Below are 19,942 nucleotides of genomic sequence, written 5' to 3'. Positions count from 1 at the left end.
AAGCCAAGTTTACATTAGACCGTATCTGTCTCGTTTTCTTCGCGGATGCACTGTCCGTTTACATTAAAATGCCTGGAAAAGGGAATCCGCCAGGGTCCACGTATTCAATCTAGATCGTGTCTGGTCCGGTGCTGTGTAAACATTGAGAATACGTGGATACGCTGTGCTGAGCTCTAGCTGGCGTCGTCATTGGACAATGTCACTGTGACATCCACCTTCCTGATTCGCTGGCGTTGGTCATGTGACGCGACTGCTGAAAAACGGTGCGGACTTCCGCCTTGTATCACCTTTCATTAAAGAGTATAAAAGTATGAAAATACTGCAAATACTGATGCAAATACTGCCCATTGTGTAGTTATGATTGTCTTTAGGCTTGCCATCCTTCCACTTGCAAGTGGTAAGTGATATGCGCTGGGATCACACACACAGCGGCTCAGTCCCGAATCACTGCTTGTGCACTTCACTCGCGCGCTCTGTGAGCTGCGCAGGGCCAGAGTGCGCACCCTCCAGAGGGCACTCGCTGTTCAGGGCGGAGTGATTTGGAGCGCAGGATGCCTGCGGAGCCGAGGGTATCCGTGTATTGGCATTGCTGTGTGCACGCGAATCGTGTATTGGTGTTGCTGTGTGCACACTAATCGTTTTAAAAACGTTAATCTGATGATCCGCTGATACGGTCTAATGTAAACCCCACCTAAGTCTGTTATAAGGTTAGTCAGAACACTGTTGGGTTTGTGTGTGTAGAGTATCGTTACTCTGTGTTTAGCTGCTGGTGAGCAGTGAGATGGGGAAGGCAAACGATTCACACCTCTCCACAATAATGCTAGTACAGAGATAAAGTGGACAATACAACTAAAGGTTTTTTGATAGTAAAACACCACATACAGCTGCCACAATAAAATGATAACATTTAAATCAAGTAGGCTAGTTTAAAAAAATACTTGAAAACTGCACATTATTAAAGCACTTGGAGTTTGAAATCCAAGTAAATTCAGGACTGAACATGGCACCCCCAAAACAGGAAGAAATTCCATTTTTTTGGACTCTGGTAAAAATAATTAAATATTTAAAAAAAAAACCCTGTTTTAAATGAGAAAAAAAAATCCCAGATTTTCAATGTGGTCTCAGACTTTTGGACCTCATTGCAGAGGTGAGGATATTTGTGTTGAGGTATGTTATATACACATAGTACCAATCAAAAGCTTGGACACACCTTCTAATTATTTTTTTAAATTGTTATTCATTAAAAGACACTTCATGTCTTAAAGTAATAACGGATGTCATTTCTCTTTACTTACAGTGTTGCTTGAAAGTTTGTGAACCGTTTAGAATTTTCTATATTTCTGCATAAATATGACCTAAAACATCATCAGATGTTCACACAAGTCCTAAAAGTAGATAAAGAGAACCCAGTTAAACAAATGAGACAAAAATATTATACTTGGTCATTTATTTATTGAGGAAAATGATCCAATATTACATATCTGTGAGTGGCAAAAGTATGTGAACCTCTAGGATTAGCAGTTAATTTGAAGGTGAAATTAGAGTCAGGTGTTTTCAATCAATGGGATGAAAATCAGGTGTGAGTGGGCACCCTGTTTTATTTAAAGAACAGGGATCTATCAAAGTCTGATCTTCACAACACATGTTTGTGGAAGTATATCATGGCACGAACAAAGATTTCTGAGGACCTCAGAAAAAGCATTGTTGATGCTAGTCAGGCTGGAAAAGGTTACAAAACCATCTCTAAAGAGTTTGGACTCCACCAATCCACAGTCAGACAGATTGTGTACAAATGGAGGAAATTCAAGACCATTGTTACCCTCCCCAGGAGTAGTCGAGCAATAAAGATCACTCCAAGAGCAAGGCATGTAATAGTCGGTGAGGTCACAAAGGACCCCAGGGTAACTTCTAAGCAACTGAAGGCCTCTCTCACATTGGCTAATGTTAATGTTCATGAGTCCATCATCAGGAGAACACTGAACAACAATGGTGTGCATGGCAGGGTTGCAAAGAGAAAGCCACTGCTCTCCAAAAAGAACATTACTGCTTGTCTGCAGTTTGCTAAAGATCCCATGGACAGGCCAGAAAGCTATTGGAAAAATGTTTTGTGGACAGATGAGCCAAAATATAACTTTTTGGTTTAAATGAGAAGCGTTATGTTTGGAGAAAGGAAAACACTGCATTCCAGCATAAGAACCTTATCCCATCTGTGAAACATGGTGGTAGTATCATGGTTTGGGCGTGTTTTGCTGCATCTGGGCCAGGACGGCTTGCCATCATTGATGGAACAATGAATTCTGAATCATTCCAGCGAATTCTAAAGGAAAATGTCAGGACATCTGTCCATGAACTGAGGCCCTGTCCACACGAGTACGTTTTTGTTGAATCCGTATAAATACTTTATCGTTTTGGCCTCGTGTCCAGACGGAGCTGGCTTTTTCGAGGTGTGAAACCGGTATTTTTTGAAAACGGGTCCCAGAGTGGGAAAATCCAAAAACGCCGGATAGCCCGGAGTCATCTGGACGGCGAAGCGGATTTTTTCAGAAACGATGACGTATAAGCCCCGCCTCTCCAACCTTTAACCTCAGCTGCTGCCGCTAGACGCGTCATAACAACAACAACGGCGGACTACAGGCTTGTGCTCGTACTGCAGAAACAACTCAGTCTATTATGGCTGCTACAACAAAACCTTCTGCTTTTATATTACTGCGAGGAGCAACAAAACTTCTCGTGTTATGAGCTTGTTTTGTAAACAGCGCGTGACCTTTATACGCATGCTCCATGGCTTCTCTTCCAGTTTTAGTGTATTGGTGTGGTGGCGTCACAGCACCACATACAGGCCTGGCATATATACTACAGCGTTTTGGGTCGTTTCCAGTGAATCGAAACGACGCCATGTTTACGAAGATTTTTTTCAAAATGACAGCGTATTGGGTGAGGCCGCGTACTCGTGTGGACGGGGCCTGAATCTCAAGAGAAGGTGGGTCATGCATGCATGGACAACGACCCTAAGCACCCAAGTCGTTCTACCAAAGAATGGTTAAAGAAGAATAAAGTTAATGTTTTGGAATGGCCAAGTCAAAGTCCTGACCTTAATCCAATTGAAATGTTGTGGAAGGACCTGAAGCGAGCAGTTCATGTGAGGAAACCCACCAACATCCCAGAGTTGAAGTTGTTCTGTACGGAGGAACGGGCTAAAATTCCTCCAAGCCAGTCTGCAGGACTGATCAACAGTTACCGGAAACGTTTAGTTGCAGTTATTGCTGCACAAGGGGGTCACATCAGATACTGAAAGCAAATGTTCACATACTTTTGCCACTCAGATATATAATATTGGATCATTTTCCTCAATAAATAAATGACCAAGCATAATATTTTTGTCTCATTTGTTTAATTGGATTCTCTTTATCTACTTTTAGGACTTGTGTGAAAATCTGATGATGATTTAGGTAATATTTATGCAGAAATATAGAAAATTCTAAAGGGTTCACAAACTTTAAAGTCCCGCTGTATTTGAGCGGTTCTGGACATAATATGGATTACTACAGTCATGGAGTGGGGCTAATTACTGTATGTTTATTATTTACTATTTACTGTTTGATCTCAAACACATTAAGAATGAAAGAAACTCATCCACTAATTAACTTTTGACGAGACACACCTGTTAATTGAAAATCATTCCAGGTGATGACCTCATGAAGCTGGTTAAGATAATGCCAATAGAGATCTTGCAGTCACGTGACCGGAAAGTACACAACCCCCATCTTGTCGGTCAAAAACACCGCTGAATACTGCTGCACTCGTGTACAGAATGGATCAATTTCAACCGACGGACTACACGGCTCATTTTTCTAATGAACAGATAACTAGATATATGTCTAAAATAAACGATCTACAGATTTGTGACCCTTATGGCTTTCCGGACGGAGTTTTCACGACCGGATTTTGAACTGCCAGCGGAATACCCGGACGTGTATGATTACCTCATCAACTTTCCCTCGCTGTTCAGTGGTGAAGCACTGCGTGCTTATAAATCTCTGGATAGTTATCTTTACAGAAATTCAGGATTTGTCAGCGACTCAGATGTGGCATCTTGTAAACAAGAAAATAACAATCCTCACTGGATGGGTAAGTCACTTAAGTATTGAGTATAGCACTGACCAGCCGATTATAGAATAGAATAAGGTAATTCCAAATCGTCCGTCTTGTTTACATGGATCTGGCGTTGGAGAGGTAGAGGCTTGGCAGTGGAGGTTTGAGTAGCTGTTTTCTGAGCTTAGTCAACAGGCCGGCTCTGCCTGTAGCCTCGCTTCTGCTCCCGGCGCCGCCTCCTTCGCTTTGCTTCCGATAACAATCCACGGAGACCCCGCTGGTCTCGCCCGGAATGTTATTATTATTTTTTTTTCTCGTCCGGAATGTTGTGCATGCGATGGAAATCGCTACAAACCGTCATTTTCTGCTGGAAACCAATGTCCAGTAAGTCCATACGGTTGTAGTGGATATTGAAGTCCGGTACAGACGAACAACATGCAAAAATACACACAAAAAACATAAAAAACGTGCACAGGTAGGGAGAGCGTGTAGCCACAGCCGTTGTAGTAGGGTTTTCCAGAAGAAAAGGTAGAAGTAAAAGCAGAAGTAGAACCAGAAGTAGAAGTAGAAGGCGGAATATGGCGTTTGACCGACACGATGGCGTCTGTCACAATCTGGATCGGCTGTGACGTCACATGCAAGTGCTCCATAGTGTGTAAATCGTCAAGGTAAATGGTAGCTTTTTTTTGTTTTATGAATCATAAATATTCAACATTTTTTCTCTTTTTAACACTTTTTTTTTTGTTTAACACATAATTCCATACAAGTTCTGTATGTGATTTCCTACTTTTTGATGTCTTCAGTATTGTTCTACAATATAGAAAATAGTCAAAATACAGAAAAACCTATGAATGAGTACGGGTGTACAAACTTTTGACTGGTACTGTATACAAGTCGGGGAAACTATTGGCTGATGTGTCAAATCTCGATTTCTTCTGTAACATGCAGAATTTGCCATCAACAGCATGAGTTCTTGTGTCAACAGTTCAGGCTGGTGGGGGTGGTGTATTGGTGTGGGGAATATTTTCTTGGCACACATCGGGCCCTTTAACACCAGTTGAGCATTGTTTAAATGCCACAGCCTATCTGAGTATTCTTGCTGACGATGTGTATCCCTTTATGGCCACAATTTTCCCATTTTATAGTTGTTCTCCCAGTGTGATAACGCGCCATGTCGCAAAGCCCAAGTCACCAGGTTTTGAATCCAGTCGAGCAGCTTTGGGATGTGATAGAATGGACAATTAACAGCATGATCATGCAGCTGACAACCTGCCGCATTTATGTGATGCAATCCTGTCAACATGGACCAGACTCTCAAATATATATTTGTGGAATTCATGACACAATGAATTGAGGCTAAGAGCAAACAGGAGTCTTACTCAATATTAGTATAGTGTTCCTTATAAAGTGGCCAGTGAGTATTTATTCAGCTTTTGTTCTGATTTTCTGCATTGCTCTAACTTCTTTAATCTTCACTAAACTTTTGGTGTTCTACAAAGTTGCGCAACATGTGGTTTATCCAGATTACAAATCAAACATTTCTCTGAAGCAGCCAGACATTAAATATGTATTTTCTTTGATCGTTTTTAGTGAGCTTACTCTATCTCACTGATCGCAGAGCTGCCTTTCTGATTATTCAAATGGAAATCATACATGCCTATATAGTCTTAGTGAAATTATAAATATGAGCATCTTATTGCCAGAAATCATGGCCTTAATGCAGGAGTAAAAACTGGTAATAAAAGTAACCATTAACACTTTTTAGGGGAAGTAGTGGTTTAGCAGTTAAGGTTACATCCACATTAAGAACTTCTCCATCCAGATGAGCGTTTAGGCTCTGTATTAGAAATGATCACCATCCATACTAACACGTCTGAAAACATCACATGACCATTCATGTACACTGGGCATGCGCATGCCGGTGTAAACAGCTGTCCCACTTGTTTTCTTCTGGAAAAGGGTCATGTGATAGGAGTGTGATGAATCAGGGAAAGATACATCGTGACTGATAAGACCCAGCCAGGAAGCAAACGTCGGTGTCTGCGTCGTTTCCAAATGTCTCCTTTTTTTTCCCCCAGACTAAAATGCAACCCCAGAGTTTTCCTACTAAAACAGGGCTAGCAACGTTTCCAAAAACCTCCATTTTTGGAGCTTTAAAATTCCAGAGGAGCCAAGAAGCCTTTATTTGTCACACAGTGAAATTCCTCCTCTGCATTTAACCCATCTGAAGCAGTAAACACACACAAGTGAGCAATGACCACACATACATACCCAGAGCAGTGGGCAGCTATGCTACAGTGCCCAGGGAGCAGTTGGGGGTTAGGTGCCTCGCTCAAGGGCACTTCAGCCCAACCTCAGCCTAAGGCCACCCTATGTTAACCTAACCGTATGTCTTTGGACTGTGGGGGAAACCGGAGCACCCGGAGGAAACCCACACAGACACGGGGAGAACATGCAAACTCCGCACAGAAAGGCCCCCTTCAACCCAGAACCTTCTTGCTGTGACAGTGCTAACCACTACACCACCGTGGACGCCAGACGTAAACATAGCAAAAGTGATGCATTTTAAAACTAAAACGTATTAATGTGGGCGTAGCCTCTTGCTCTAAGTTACTGATCAGAAGGTTGGGGGTTCAAGCCCCAGCACCACCAGGCTGCCATTGTTGGGCCCTTGAGCAAGGTTCTTAACCCCCTCGGCTCCAGGGCCATCGTATCATAGCTGACCCTGCGCTCTGACCCCAGCTTCCTAAGAAGCTGGAATATGCAAAGAAAATAATTTCACTGTGCTGTGATGTATATGTGACAAATAAAGGTTTTTATTTATTTATTTATTTATTAAATATCAGATTAGGATGAAATATCCTGGGGATGGTTCTTAATATCTAACTTTAACCTGTGTTTAGGAAGCACAGTGTTTCTAGTCTTGGTCTTAGATGTTTTATTAGTGCAAGTAAATTCACTCATTCATTAGAAAAATGTCTTTTTTGTCTTGGTCTCTTGACTATGGTCTCGGCTTTTTTTTTTGTCTTTTATTTCTGTTGACAGTTTGCCTTATTTGATCAGTTGCTGACACCTAGTGTAGAGTTGCTGCTGTGTTGGTATTTTAAAGTGTGAGGTTTGATGCTCACTTTTTGATTACCAGGCATCCCAGTATGAATGTGACTTATGATTTATGCATTATTTGAGGTCTCCCTGTCTCACTTTCCTTCTCTCCATCCAGATGATGATGTCGATCTAGAGGCTTTGGTGAATGACATGACATCCCTGTCACCCTATGAGGGCCTTTACTCTTTTAAGACTCAGCACTCTGACACCATCCCTCTCCTGCACAATGGCCAAGGCACTGGTGTCCAGATTAAGAGGACCGCTTTGCCATCACATCTGTCAAATAGCCAAGCGACAGCTACTCACTCACCTGCCCAGAAAGCCTGCCGCTCCCAACCTGTTCATATCCTGGCTGTTAGGTAACACACAATGATCCTAACTTCTCTTTTTCTTTTTTAATACATATCTCTGGCGCCACATATCACTTACATAAAATGCATATGTTTCCAGTGGTACTTACAGTAGAAATATAAGGCTTATATTAAATGTATTAGACGAAAAAAACTAGACAAACCAAGACAGGTGTCCTGCATGAAGCTGTTTTTTGGGGAACTAGGAATATCAAGAACAGCCACATAAATGTTCACAACTACATGCTGGTTTCGTTATTCATTTCCCATCTTATGTTCAGCATCCATTTCTGATGGTTATACATACAATCAGGTCCATAAATATTTGGATAGTGACACAATTTTCATAATTTCACCCATGTCCAGCACCACAATGGATTTAAAATGAAGCAATCAAGATGTGGTTGAAGTGTAGAATTCCAGATTTAATTCAGGTGTTTAACAAAAATATTGCCATTTTTTAACAACCTCAATTCCAAAAAGGTTGGGACGCTGTGTAAAACATAAATAAAAACAGAATGTGAAGAGTTGAAAATCATGGAAACCATATATCTCATTGAAAATAGTCCAAAGACAACATATCAAATGTTGAAACTGAGAAATTTAATTGTTTTTTGGGAAATATATGCTCGTTTTGAATGTGATGTCAGCAACATGTTTCAGAAAAGTTGGGACTGGGCAACAAAAGACTGAAATAGTTGTGTAATATTAAAAAACAAAAACAAACAAACAAGCAAAAAAACTTATTTGCTTAATTGGCAGCAGGTCAGTAACATGATTGAGTATAAAATGAGCATCCCAGAGATGCGGAGTCTCTCAGAAGTAAAGATGGGGAGGGGTTCACTGCTCTGTGAAAGACTATGTGGGCAAACAGTGCAACAATTTAAGAATAATGTTCCTCAATGTAAAACTGCAATAAACTTGGGGATCACATCATCTATGGTACATAATATCATTAAAAGATTCAGAGAATCTGGAGAAATCTCTGTATGCAAGAGACAAGGCTGAAAACTGACACTGGATCTTCAGGCCCTCAGGAGACACTGCATTAAAATCAGACGCGTGTCTGTAGTGGAAATCACTGTATGGGCTCAGGAACACTTCAGAAAACCATCATCTGTGAAAACAGTTCATTACTGCATCCACAAATGCAAATCAAAAACAGATATAAACAATATCCAAAAATACTGTCACCTTCTCTGGGCCTGAGCGCTTTTACGATGGACTGAGGCGAAGTGGAAATTGTACCGAGGTCTCTCGGATCAAAAGTAGAAATTCTTTTTGAAATCATGGACACCATGTCCTCCAGGCTAAAGAGGAGAGGGACCATCCGGCTTGTTATCAGTGCACAGTTCAAAAGCCAGCATCAGTGATGGTATGAGGGGGCATTATTGCACATGACATGGGTAGCTCGTACATCTGGGAAGGCATCATTAATACTGAATGATACATACACGTTTCAGAGCAATATGTTGCCATCCAGACAAAATCTTTTTCAAGGAAGGCCTTCCTTCTTTCAGCAAGACAATGCCAAACCGCTTTCTGCACATATTAAAATTGTGCTCCATAGTAAAAGAGTCTGGGTGCTAAACTGGCCTGCCTGCAGTCCAGACCTGTCTCCCATTTAAAACATTTGGCACATTATGAAGTGCAAAATAGGACAAAAGAGACCCCGAACTGTTGAGCAACTGAAATTGTATGTCAGGCAAGAATGGGACAACATTTCTCTTTCAAAACTACAGCATTTGGTTTCCTCAGTTCCCAAATGTTTACAGAGTGTTGTTAAAAGTAGAGGTGATGCAACACCGTGGTAAATATGCCCCTGTCCCATCTTTTTTGAAACATGTTACTGACATCATGTTCAAAATTAGCATATATTAAAAAAAATCATAACATTTCTCAGTTTCAACATTTGATATGTTATCATAATTTGCAAATCATGGAAAATCTATCACATTCTGTTTTTATTTACAGTTTACACAGCATCCCAACTTTTTGGAATTGGGTTGTACATGGTCCCTCCATTTTCACATGCTCAAAAGTCATTAAACAATTGAGTAATAAGTAGCTTTATGGCCTGTTTTCTCTCTATTTCATGACAGATTAAGGAGATGAAAGGTCTGAAGTTTATTCGAAGTGTTGAATTTGCGTTTGGCAGCTGTTGGTGCAATATGTGGTCCAAAGAAGTGCTTACGCAAGTGAAGTAGGCCATCATTAGGCTGAAAAAAAACAAAACACCAGACCTAACAGAGAGATAGCAAAAACTTTAGGAGTGGACAAATCAAAAGAAGGAACGCACTGACGAGCTCAGCAACACCAAAAGACCTGGAAGACCACAGATAACAACTAAAGTGGATGATCGCAGAATTCTTTCAGTGGTGAAGAAAACCCCCTTAACAACATCTAACCAAATCCAGAACACTCTCGAGGAGGTAGGTGCATTATTGGCAAAGTTTACAATCAAGAGGGACTATCTAAAAATGGTTGTCATTCCTAAACGCAGTATTTTTGCTAAACGCCTTGAGTTAAAGCTGAAAGTTGACACTTCAGTCACATCTTGATTGTTTCATTTGAAATCCATTGTGGTGGTGTACAGAGGAAAACTTATGAAAATCATTTCACTGTCCAAATACTTATGGGCTTGACTGTAGTTCCACAAGGAAACTAAATCTCTATTTTAGTGATCTCTATCTCTGTCCATCTCTCTTACCTCGTACTTGCGTCAGCGGATAGTGACACAAGAACAAATGACAGACGACAAAGACGAAGAATTTAATGTGTTGTCATACATAAAAATAACAAATTCCCAATTGAGTTTTTTTTTTTCCAGCTCTTTGGAGTCAGTTATAATTCGTATGTGTTTATGTTCCTGATTATGTGTTGCGTTGTGTAATATTTCCGTCTTGCTTCTTCCCTGTTTCGCTGTCCTTGTTCTGCAAATCACGTTTCTCTTTCTCTCCCTGGTGTCTTTTTCACTCGCTCTGGCAGCGGGGTCTTACACCCACACACATCATGATGAGTTCACTTAGAGGTTTCTGACACACACGCATGCACACTTGCACGCTTGCTCACACCTCTCTCTCTCTCTCTCTCTCTCTCTCTCTCTGACTTCTCAATGAACTCCAGGCTTCATTTCTTTGTCAGGCTGTGCCTTGATTTCTTTGCCAGAACAGGGCCTGCGTTTATTCCCAGCCTTTCTGATCTAGATCAACAAATGCAGATCTACATTTACAAAACTCCATGTGACACCATGCGAGTGCATGAACCTACTGTCATGCTTTTGGCTCCGCTGAGGACGGAGAGCTGTTTAACTACATTTCCAGCTTCATTCATATATTCTGTTTGTATTCGAGAGAATCTGAAAGTGTCATTTCTTATTTAGGTGAAGGAAACATCTCATCTCATTATCTCTAGCCGCTTTATCCTGTTCTACAGGGTCACAGGCAAGCTGGAGCCTATCCCAGCTGACTACAGGCGAAAGGCGGGGTACACCCTGGACAAGTCGCCAGGTCATCACAGGGCTGACACATAGACATAGACAACCATTCACACTCACATTCACACCTACGGTCAATTTAGAGTCACCAGTTAACCTAACCTGCATGTCTTTGGACTGTGGGGGAAACCGGAGCACCCGGAGGAAACCCATGCGGACACGGGGAGAACATGCAAACTCCACACAGAAAGGCCCTCGCCGGCCCCGGGGCTCGAACCCAGGACCTTCTTGCTGTGAGGCGACAGCGCTAACCACTACACCACCGTGCCGCCCCATGAAGGAAACAAAGACAAAAAAAAAAAATTAAACAACAACCCTGAGATCATGAAATAGGGAATTTGAATAGACTGTAATAGCAAACCGATTGGAATCGCAAACTGAAATGAAGCATAAAGTGAATTAATGGATTTGAATGGTGTGTGTGTGTGGGTTTCCCCCTGTAGGAGGCTACAGCAAGAGGAGCAGCAGGTTCGCCCTGCATCTCTGCCAGCCATTCCCAACCCTTTCCCTGAGCTATGCAGCCCTGCAGATTCCCCAATAATCAGCGCTGCTTCAGTGCCCCAGCCATCAGATGTGCACGTAAGATTCTCTCTCACACACACACACACACACACACACACACACACACACACACACACACACACACGGCGTAAAGTCAGTTATTCCAACGCACTCTCTCTCTCTCTCTCTCTCTCTCTCTCTCACACACACACACACTTGAAGTAAAGTCAGTTATTTCAACTGTTTACTTTGAACAACATTTCTGACCATTGTTTTCTCCCCTCATTTTCACACACACATGCACCCATGGGCGCCGCCAGGGGGGGAAAGGTTAGAACAATTCTAGGGGCCCAGCACTGCCATGGGGCCCTTTAAGGGGCTGATAATATGCTTTTAATTATTTTAATAAGACTTTTGAAATAACAGCAATGCAATATTCCATCTGGTAAAATGAGCTAATTGAACAAGGTTGTCTATTTCTTGAGTTCTTCAACATATTGTCATTTAACCCTCCCCCTTTTGTGAAATGGTACGGTGCAGTTCTGGTAGAAGCGCGATACGTTAAATCTGTGTGCTGATCAGTGCAACGCTACTTGCTGCTGTGTCGCGGTGCAGCAGCTAGCCAGCCAGCAGTGGAGTGCGTACAGTCTATGATTGCTAAATATGAAGAGTGGCTGTCAAAAACGTAAAGAAAGGCAGCTGAAAGCTGAGAGGGACCGGAGAGGCAGGCAACTGGTCACTCAGTTTTTCCCAAAGAAAGGTAGCTATCGCTCACGTGTGTTCAAAATATTAGCGAATGGTAAACGAACAGTATGAACGTGGTTGGATTAGCCTATCAAGAGAACACTTTTACAGTTTGTACAGTGACATTTTTTCCATTTTAATAACTGAACTGACTTGTGTGATAAACAAGATGAAATATTACGTTATGCTGGTGCTAATAACTAGTGCTAATAACCAGTTTCATAACTAAAGGGGTGCCCTAAATATTCACAGATTCAGCCTCAGGGGGACCTCCGCCCTACCAAACCACTGAACCCCCCTTTGGAGAAGGAGGTGAGCAGCAATACAACCCATAAATGCTTTAGGATTGAAGTTTCTAATGAGCGAGCGCCATATACAGTTTGCTAGATTAAAGTGTTGCTAATAACGGGCACCAGTCAAGTGTTTGACATGGTTACGTGTGTGGAATGTTCACACGTTCTAAACCATTGGTTTCAAATTGAGGAGCTGGAGAAAGCGCAGCACACATAAAAGAGGGATAGAGGTTACAACACAATCCACAATCCATAACAATCCATGGGATTTCCATAGGTATTTTGATGCTGGGTAGAAAACTTTTTCTATGATTTATTAGCAGTCACATCACACATTTCACTACCAATTGTCCTAGCACAAGAAGGCATGTGGCAAAATCTTGAATTTTCATTTGTGATTGTAAATGCACCAGAATTGGTCACTGACCAGTTTTCATCTAGTCCCTGGTAGGTTAATACATAAAATGTAATAACAAAGTCACAAACTCAAGGTCCATGGGCTATCAAAAGTCAAATAATGACAATAGTGCAATTGTGACGAGGGTGGGCAAAGTTGGGGGGCCCAAAATTCTTATCTTTCATGGGGCCCAAAATTTCTGGCAGCACCCCTGCATGCACCTGTGGTAATAATAGGGATTGTCTGACTTTTGTATGTGTGTCTGGGGGGGGGAGACAGCAATTGTCTGGCACACATCGTTTCACATAACTCCTTGCCAAGAGAAATGGCAAAATAAATAGTTCATGGAGCTGGGAACAAGCTGTGAGAAAAGGTTCTTCCTGATAGTGTGTGTGTGTTTGTTGTTTTTTTTTCTGGTTGTGTTTGGATGTGTCTGGGCATGTTTTTATATCTTGGTAGGGAACAAATATCCCCACAAAGATAGGAGTATATGGCAGTTTTGGACTTGTAGGGACACGTGGAGGGTCCCCACAAATAAAATGCCCCATTATTTATTTACATATTGATTTACTGATTGATTGAGTGGTTGATTTCTACAAAACCCTGCAGGTTTTTTTTTTTTACTGATTTACTCAATCAGTAAATCAATCTTTTATTACTCAAAAGAGACAAAATGTTTCCATTAAGTTACTGAGATTTAGGTGTAGGTGTAGAAGGAAGGTCCTTTCGAAGGACACTTGGACAAATGTGTGTGTATTTGTTTGTTTGCATACACGAACTTGGTTCCTAAACATTTTATATCTTTCAGACTTAGTGGACCAGATCCGTGTATTGAGAGTATTTACAGATTATGCTGCTTTTGGCTCGCAGGTTTGGCTTGGTGACCATCACAGAGGTTCGATGCATGGCTTCTATAAACAATATGTTCATCCATCATTTGTGAGCATATTTCTCCATACACTCATGCTGATAGAAAAATACTCTCTCTTTCTCGAAAGCAAGATAAAGAGCACGCAAAACCACTTGAGATTATGTGTAATCATGTTGCGTAACTAAGTGCACAAGAACGTTGCAGCATTGGGCTGAGATCCTGTGCAAATACATGTCCGTCTCCTTTTGACCTTCAGCCTCCTACATATCTTTCCTTAGTATCCTTTGAGCGGAGGCACTTCCTTAAGAGATGCGAGTCGTTTTCCTTTCACACGCCTGCATGTCGTGCTTGTTTTTGTGCGTGCCTCCACATCCCTGCCAACCATCTTAACCCTTCCTTCCTCCTTGATCCTCTATCTGTTCTTTTCCCACAATCCCCAGTACACCACACATATCCTCTTCATAATAATAAAAAAGACTTTATACTGGAGTGACCGAAAGGATGAGATTGTGGATACAAGCGGCTGAAATGAACTTTCTCCGTAGGGTGGCTGGGCTCACCCTTAGAGATAGAGTGAGGAGCTCAGATATCCGGAGGGATCTTGGAGTTGAGCCGCTGCTCCTTCATGTCGAAAGGAGTCAGCTGAGGTGGTTTGGACATCTGATTAGGATGCCTCCTGGGTGCCTTCCTTTGGAGGTTTTCCGAGCATGTCCAACTAGGAGGAGACCTTGGGGTAGACCGAGAACATACTGGAGAGATTATATATCTCATCTGGCCTGGGAGCACCTTGGGATCCCCCAGGAGGAACTGGAAGGTGTTGCTGGGAAGAGGGACGCCTGAAATACCCTGCTTAGCCTGCTGCCACCACGACCCAATTTCGGATAAGCAGAAGAAAATGGATGGATGGATACTGTATATGCTTACTGGAATGTACTTGTACATAGGAAGCACTTAAATGTCAGCTTGTTTGTTCATATATCAGTGTTCAAAACATTGAGAAAGATGGTCTGGGCAAAGATTGTTGGCGTCTAACCAAACATTGTAAGAACACCCGTATCATCCATGTCAGAGAACTTGTGTTTATTGGAAGAAAGCACTGCTGCAAATAAATATTGTTTACAATTAAATGAATTACCTGTCAGATAATTAATTGAAGCAGTCAGGATAAAGGTGGAGATATAGTTGCTTTTAACTACACATTTATGTGCACATGATGGCCACCTCGCATATCCTGCATATGTTTGGAACATCATTTGTTCATGTCCTCAGAAATCAGGCTTGTCGTACTCGAGTCTGACTTGTGCCCTAATTTTAAGGACTCACGATTTGACTTGGACTTAAGCACTGATGACCCGGACTTGGACTCGGACTCGTGCATTAACTGCATTCGGACTCGTAAATTGGAGACGAGGACTCGGATTTTTTCTTTATTTTTTTGTAACATGCCATAATAATTTGCCATAAGATATTTATATCTACATTAATTTTTGTACTAATTATCTATCTATCTGACGCACGCGCATCACACCTGCGCACCTTGGCGCATGCATCAGATAGACTCTCGGGTGCACTCCGGACAGCACGTGTGCCAAGCGGACTCTCGCGCACGCATCATAAATGACTCATACCGGCACAGGATTAAGGTGCAGTCAGCGCTCCGATATAAAAACTGTGAAAACACACTTACTTTGTGAAGTATTGAGCTGCGTTGCTGACACGTTATCAAGCCTTATTTCCTTGTTTGGTTTCCTGATCCCTGATTTGCTGTTTCTCGTCTTTGATTCTGCCGAGTCTACGATAGCCTGTTTGTGCCTCGCTCGACCTATTGCCTATTTCACCATTTTACGATTTTGCCTGCCATTCTGGATTGTTTACCTGTCTTTACTTGTATTAATAAACACACCTTCTGCACTTGCATCCATCTCCCAACCATCTCTGACAGAATACTTCACACTCCCTGACAAAGACAATGAACATTCACTTGTTCATACATCATGTTCAGGAACAAACTAATGTTAATGGCGTTAAAACAGCCACCGTCAAATGGTGCGGTTGGAGTCTTGTTCTCGGACTCGACTCGGATCAATCGTGGACTCGACTCGATTTTTTTTTTAATGACTTGGACTTGAACACTGGGGGCTTGAGATTGGACTCGGACTCGAGGTTTAGTGACTTGACTACAACACTGTCAGAAATGAATGCTACGTGTTGGCAAGATGCAATATGCACACGAACGGTAGGGGTGGTGTAGGGGCAGTATGGGGATGTGACGTGTCGCCATGCAGATCCATGCTTGCAAATGCAAGTTCTGTATGGTCTGAGTTCTCTGGTGTGCACTCTAGTGGAATCCTCCAGTAACACACGTAGTGCACAGGCAAGTCTGCAAACAATTATGTTCACTATACAACCAACTGTCTACATGAACGTGTGGTTAAAAAGCAGCGATATCTCCAGCTGTAAATTGGTGGTCTTTTGGTTTCTCCCACAGAGACTGCGGCAGAGTTGATACAGCAATAAATTAAAAGCATGGAACATACTCTAAAGATGAAGCATCCGTGGTCCGCTACAGCTAATATGCTGTGGAGCATTTAAATAAAGGAGATGATAGTCAAAGTCCCTCCCATGCCAGGATCTGATCTTCCCAAGTGGTCTCCTGTCCCAGTACTAACCAGGCCGTTAAAGGGGAACTGAAGTCATTTTTAAACTTGCTTTATTTCTTAATTAACGTGTTATTCAATGACATTTTTGGGTTTTATTAACCTTATATCGTGACTCGTATTGGCATATTATATTACACTTATCAGCCTTTTTAGGTTTTAGCCATGTTGAATGTAGTTTATTTGGTCCACGGCAGGCGTTGCTTATCCGCGTGATCTTCACGAGACTTGTGCGAAACTTCGAACGTGAAGTGTCAGCGCCGCCATTTTGAAAACTGTTCACACAGCAGCCAGATTGCCATATCATTCCAATTTAGATTAATTTAGAAATTTGCCAGCTTCACCAGCAATGGAGTGTCAGTCCTGCGCGCTGTGGCGCGTGCACCTGAAGGCGCGCCTCGGGCTGCGCGCGTGCCGAGTGGATTCCAGCATGCGTGCCGTGAACAAGGCGCACCTGAGCTCAATTAAGGAACTATTTGTTTGCCTATTTAAGGACTGTGCTGATGCATTTGCATCGCGAAGTATTATGATATGCATGTACGCATTACCGAGCCTTTCTATCCGTTGTCTTGATTTCCTGTTTGACAATCCTTGTGCCTGTTTCTTGTTCTTGTCCTCGCTTAGCCTTTGATGTACCGTTTGCGCCTCGACCGGCCCTTTTGCCCGTATTCTCGTTTTTGATCTAGCCTACCGTTTTGGATTGTTTGCCTGTGTATATATTGTTTCACTATATATATTTTTTATATATATATATATATATATATATATATATATATATATATATATATATATATATATATATAATATTCTGCACTTTATTAAACTGTATACTTCTGCACATACATCCGCCTCCCTTGTGTACATGACATGGAGATTATTCCATACAACTTCGAACCAACGTGGAGTAGAGAAGGGTTGGAAAGACGTCAGGATAAAGACCAGTCCGTCGCGCTGGTATTTACATCATTACTGTCGCACAATTAAAACGTGCCAGATCAGGTGGCTGGTGGGTTTTCAAAATAATAAATACATGCATGTATTTTTGTGATAAATACATATTATACTGAGCACATTTCCCACATAATCCTCACTAAGGTTTTGGACAGCACTACCAAATGGCGTCCACACTACATGGTGCCGTATATAGTGAGTAGGGAGCGATTTCGGACACAGGGAAAACTTCCGGCTTGATTACGTCAGCATTCGAAGGAGGGCGCACGTGTCTTTTGACATTGGCAGATGTTGGTTACTTTTTTCCGCTGTACGTTTTACTTCCATCCTATAAAGTCTTGCACAGGTCTCAGTGAATCTCGTTTATAGCCATTGCTTTGACATATGGACTGATATATTACATAGGATATTTCAAACACTCATAACTTGCTATAGCAGTGACAAAATAGCTGTCAGAAATGTATTCCTACATTTTATAAAATGAGAGAAATAGAATTTTGATAAAAAAAAATTGCCTTCGGTTCCCCTTTAAGGCGCATCGGGTGGTGCTGATCTCCGTTTCTATAGCCCTCGGCCTCTCACCTATTACATAGGTGGACTTACAGTGGGGGGCTGGTCCTTCGGTAACCGCGAGAGTTTGAGTCCCTACTTGCATTTGTATTGCGGTGTGCCTCACCAAATGGTACTGTTTTTATGATGGTCTTTGGTATGACCCAAGCATAAGTAGATCTCGCAATCTCCCAGTCGAGGAGCAGACACGCTAACCACTAGGCCAGCTCATGGTATTTAGGGCCCGAGCCCTATGGGCGAAGGCCCTATTGTTCTTGTAAGAGTTCACTATTATTAGGGCCCGAGCCCTATAGGGCGAAGGCCCTATTGTTCTTGTAAGAGTTCACTATTATTATTCTTCCGTCTTCTTCTTCTTCTTCTTCTTCTTCTTTATTTTTCTCCGCTGTTGGGCCATTTTCGGGGCGCTTGCCATGGGCGAAAACGCACCAAATTTGGCACCAGTTCCGAGATTTGCCACCGCTACTCAGAACCAAAAGCCCAAACTTGGCCGGGGCTCAGGGCCTCTATAGCGCCCCCTAAGTCGTTGTGATTTTGGCCTCCCGCATTAAGGTGCCTGAGTGCCGTGTAGTTTGTAGTAGTGGCATGCCATTTGGTACGCATATGTATCTCACTAAGCCGGACAAAAATGTAATGCCAATGCATTAGCCACGCCCAACAGGAAGTGAGGTAATTTCACTTTTGTGCGAAATGCATGGCCACGAACACGGCGCAACTCCTCCTAGACTGTTCATAGGAATGTCACCAAAATTGATACACATCATCTACAGACATGGCTGACAAAAGTTACTAAATACGTTTCACGTAGGATAAACCGTTCAGAAGTTATACGTCAATCAATTTTCGATGCAAAATTTTACATGCTTAAAAATTCATAACAAATCTTCTGATTGCTCAAAACTGCTCATACTTCACACGCAAATCACTCATTGGGCTTCTGACATGTTACCCAATTTCTGTGATATTTCGCCACTGGGGGCGCTATTTTTGGGCAAAAAATCCAATCTTTCCTCAAATTTGGTCAAACTTCACGGCCGCCCTCTTACTACCTCCCATGTCATGTATACCACATTTTGGGAATTTTCGTCCATGGGGGGCGCTGTTTTTGGCCGACGCAATTGCTCCAAAACGGGTTTTTGGTTAATAATTCCATAATGCTTTCCCTTCACACCACTACCTTGTGATAGTACGTTGCTGTTGTAGACACTTATTTTTCCACCTCATAATCGCTCATGTACAGCATAGCGCCACCTACTGACATGGGAAAAACCAAAAAATTTATTCTTCAAAAATCTATATCTCATCTTCTATTTTCTCAATTGTCATCAAACTTCATACACAAACTCTTCATAGCTCACCTGACATGTACGCCAAATTTTGTGCACTTTCGCCCCTGGGGGTGCTGGTTATGGCAGAAATGATATTGCAGCTTCTGATTTGTCAAACTTGGCAAGCAAACTCTTTACAGGACCCTTATTGGGGCGCTTGCCATGGTCGACAACGCACGAAATTTGGCTCCTTTTTCTTAGACTGCCACCGCTACTGAGAACCAGAAGCCCAGATCCAGGCGGGCCTCAGGGCCTCTATAGCGCCCCCTAACTCGTTGTGATTTTGGCCTCCCGCATTAAGGTGCCTGGTTGCCATGTAGTTTGTAGTGGTGGCATGCCATTTGGTACGCATAAGTATCTCACTAAGCCGGACAAAAATGTAATGCCAATGCATTAGCCACGCCCAACAGGAAGTGAGGTAATTTCACTTTTGTGCGAAATGCATGGCCACGAAGACGGCGCAACTCCTCCTAGACCGTTCATAGGAATGTCACCAAAATTGATACACATCATCGACAGACATGGCTGACAAAAGTTCCTAAATACGTTTCACGTAGCATAAACCGTTCAGAAGTTATACGTCAATCAAT

The 19,942-nt window shown here is 42.2% G+C and overlaps 1 protein-coding gene across 1 annotated transcript in view; it reads left to right on the top strand.

The window, feature by feature from the left end:
• The window catches only part of grb10a (growth factor receptor-bound protein 10a), a 154,954-nt gene that overhangs the window by 16,340 nt on the left and 118,672 nt on the right, over positions 1–19,942 (top strand). Inside the window, exons 4-5 of the mRNA XM_060904810.1 lie at positions 7,313–7,556; positions 11,487–11,622. Coding sequence (XP_060760793.1) covers positions 7,313–7,556; positions 11,487–11,622 — 380 coding nt within the window. The remainder of the gene's footprint in view (positions 1–7,312; positions 7,557–11,486; positions 11,623–19,942) is intronic.

This window comes from Neoarius graeffei, chromosome 22 (genome assembly GCF_027579695.1).
Source record: "Neoarius graeffei isolate fNeoGra1 chromosome 22, fNeoGra1.pri, whole genome shotgun sequence".
NCBI lineage: Eukaryota > Metazoa > Chordata > Actinopteri > Siluriformes > Ariidae > Neoarius > Neoarius graeffei.
This window is presented reverse-complemented; position numbering and strand designations above follow the sequence as displayed.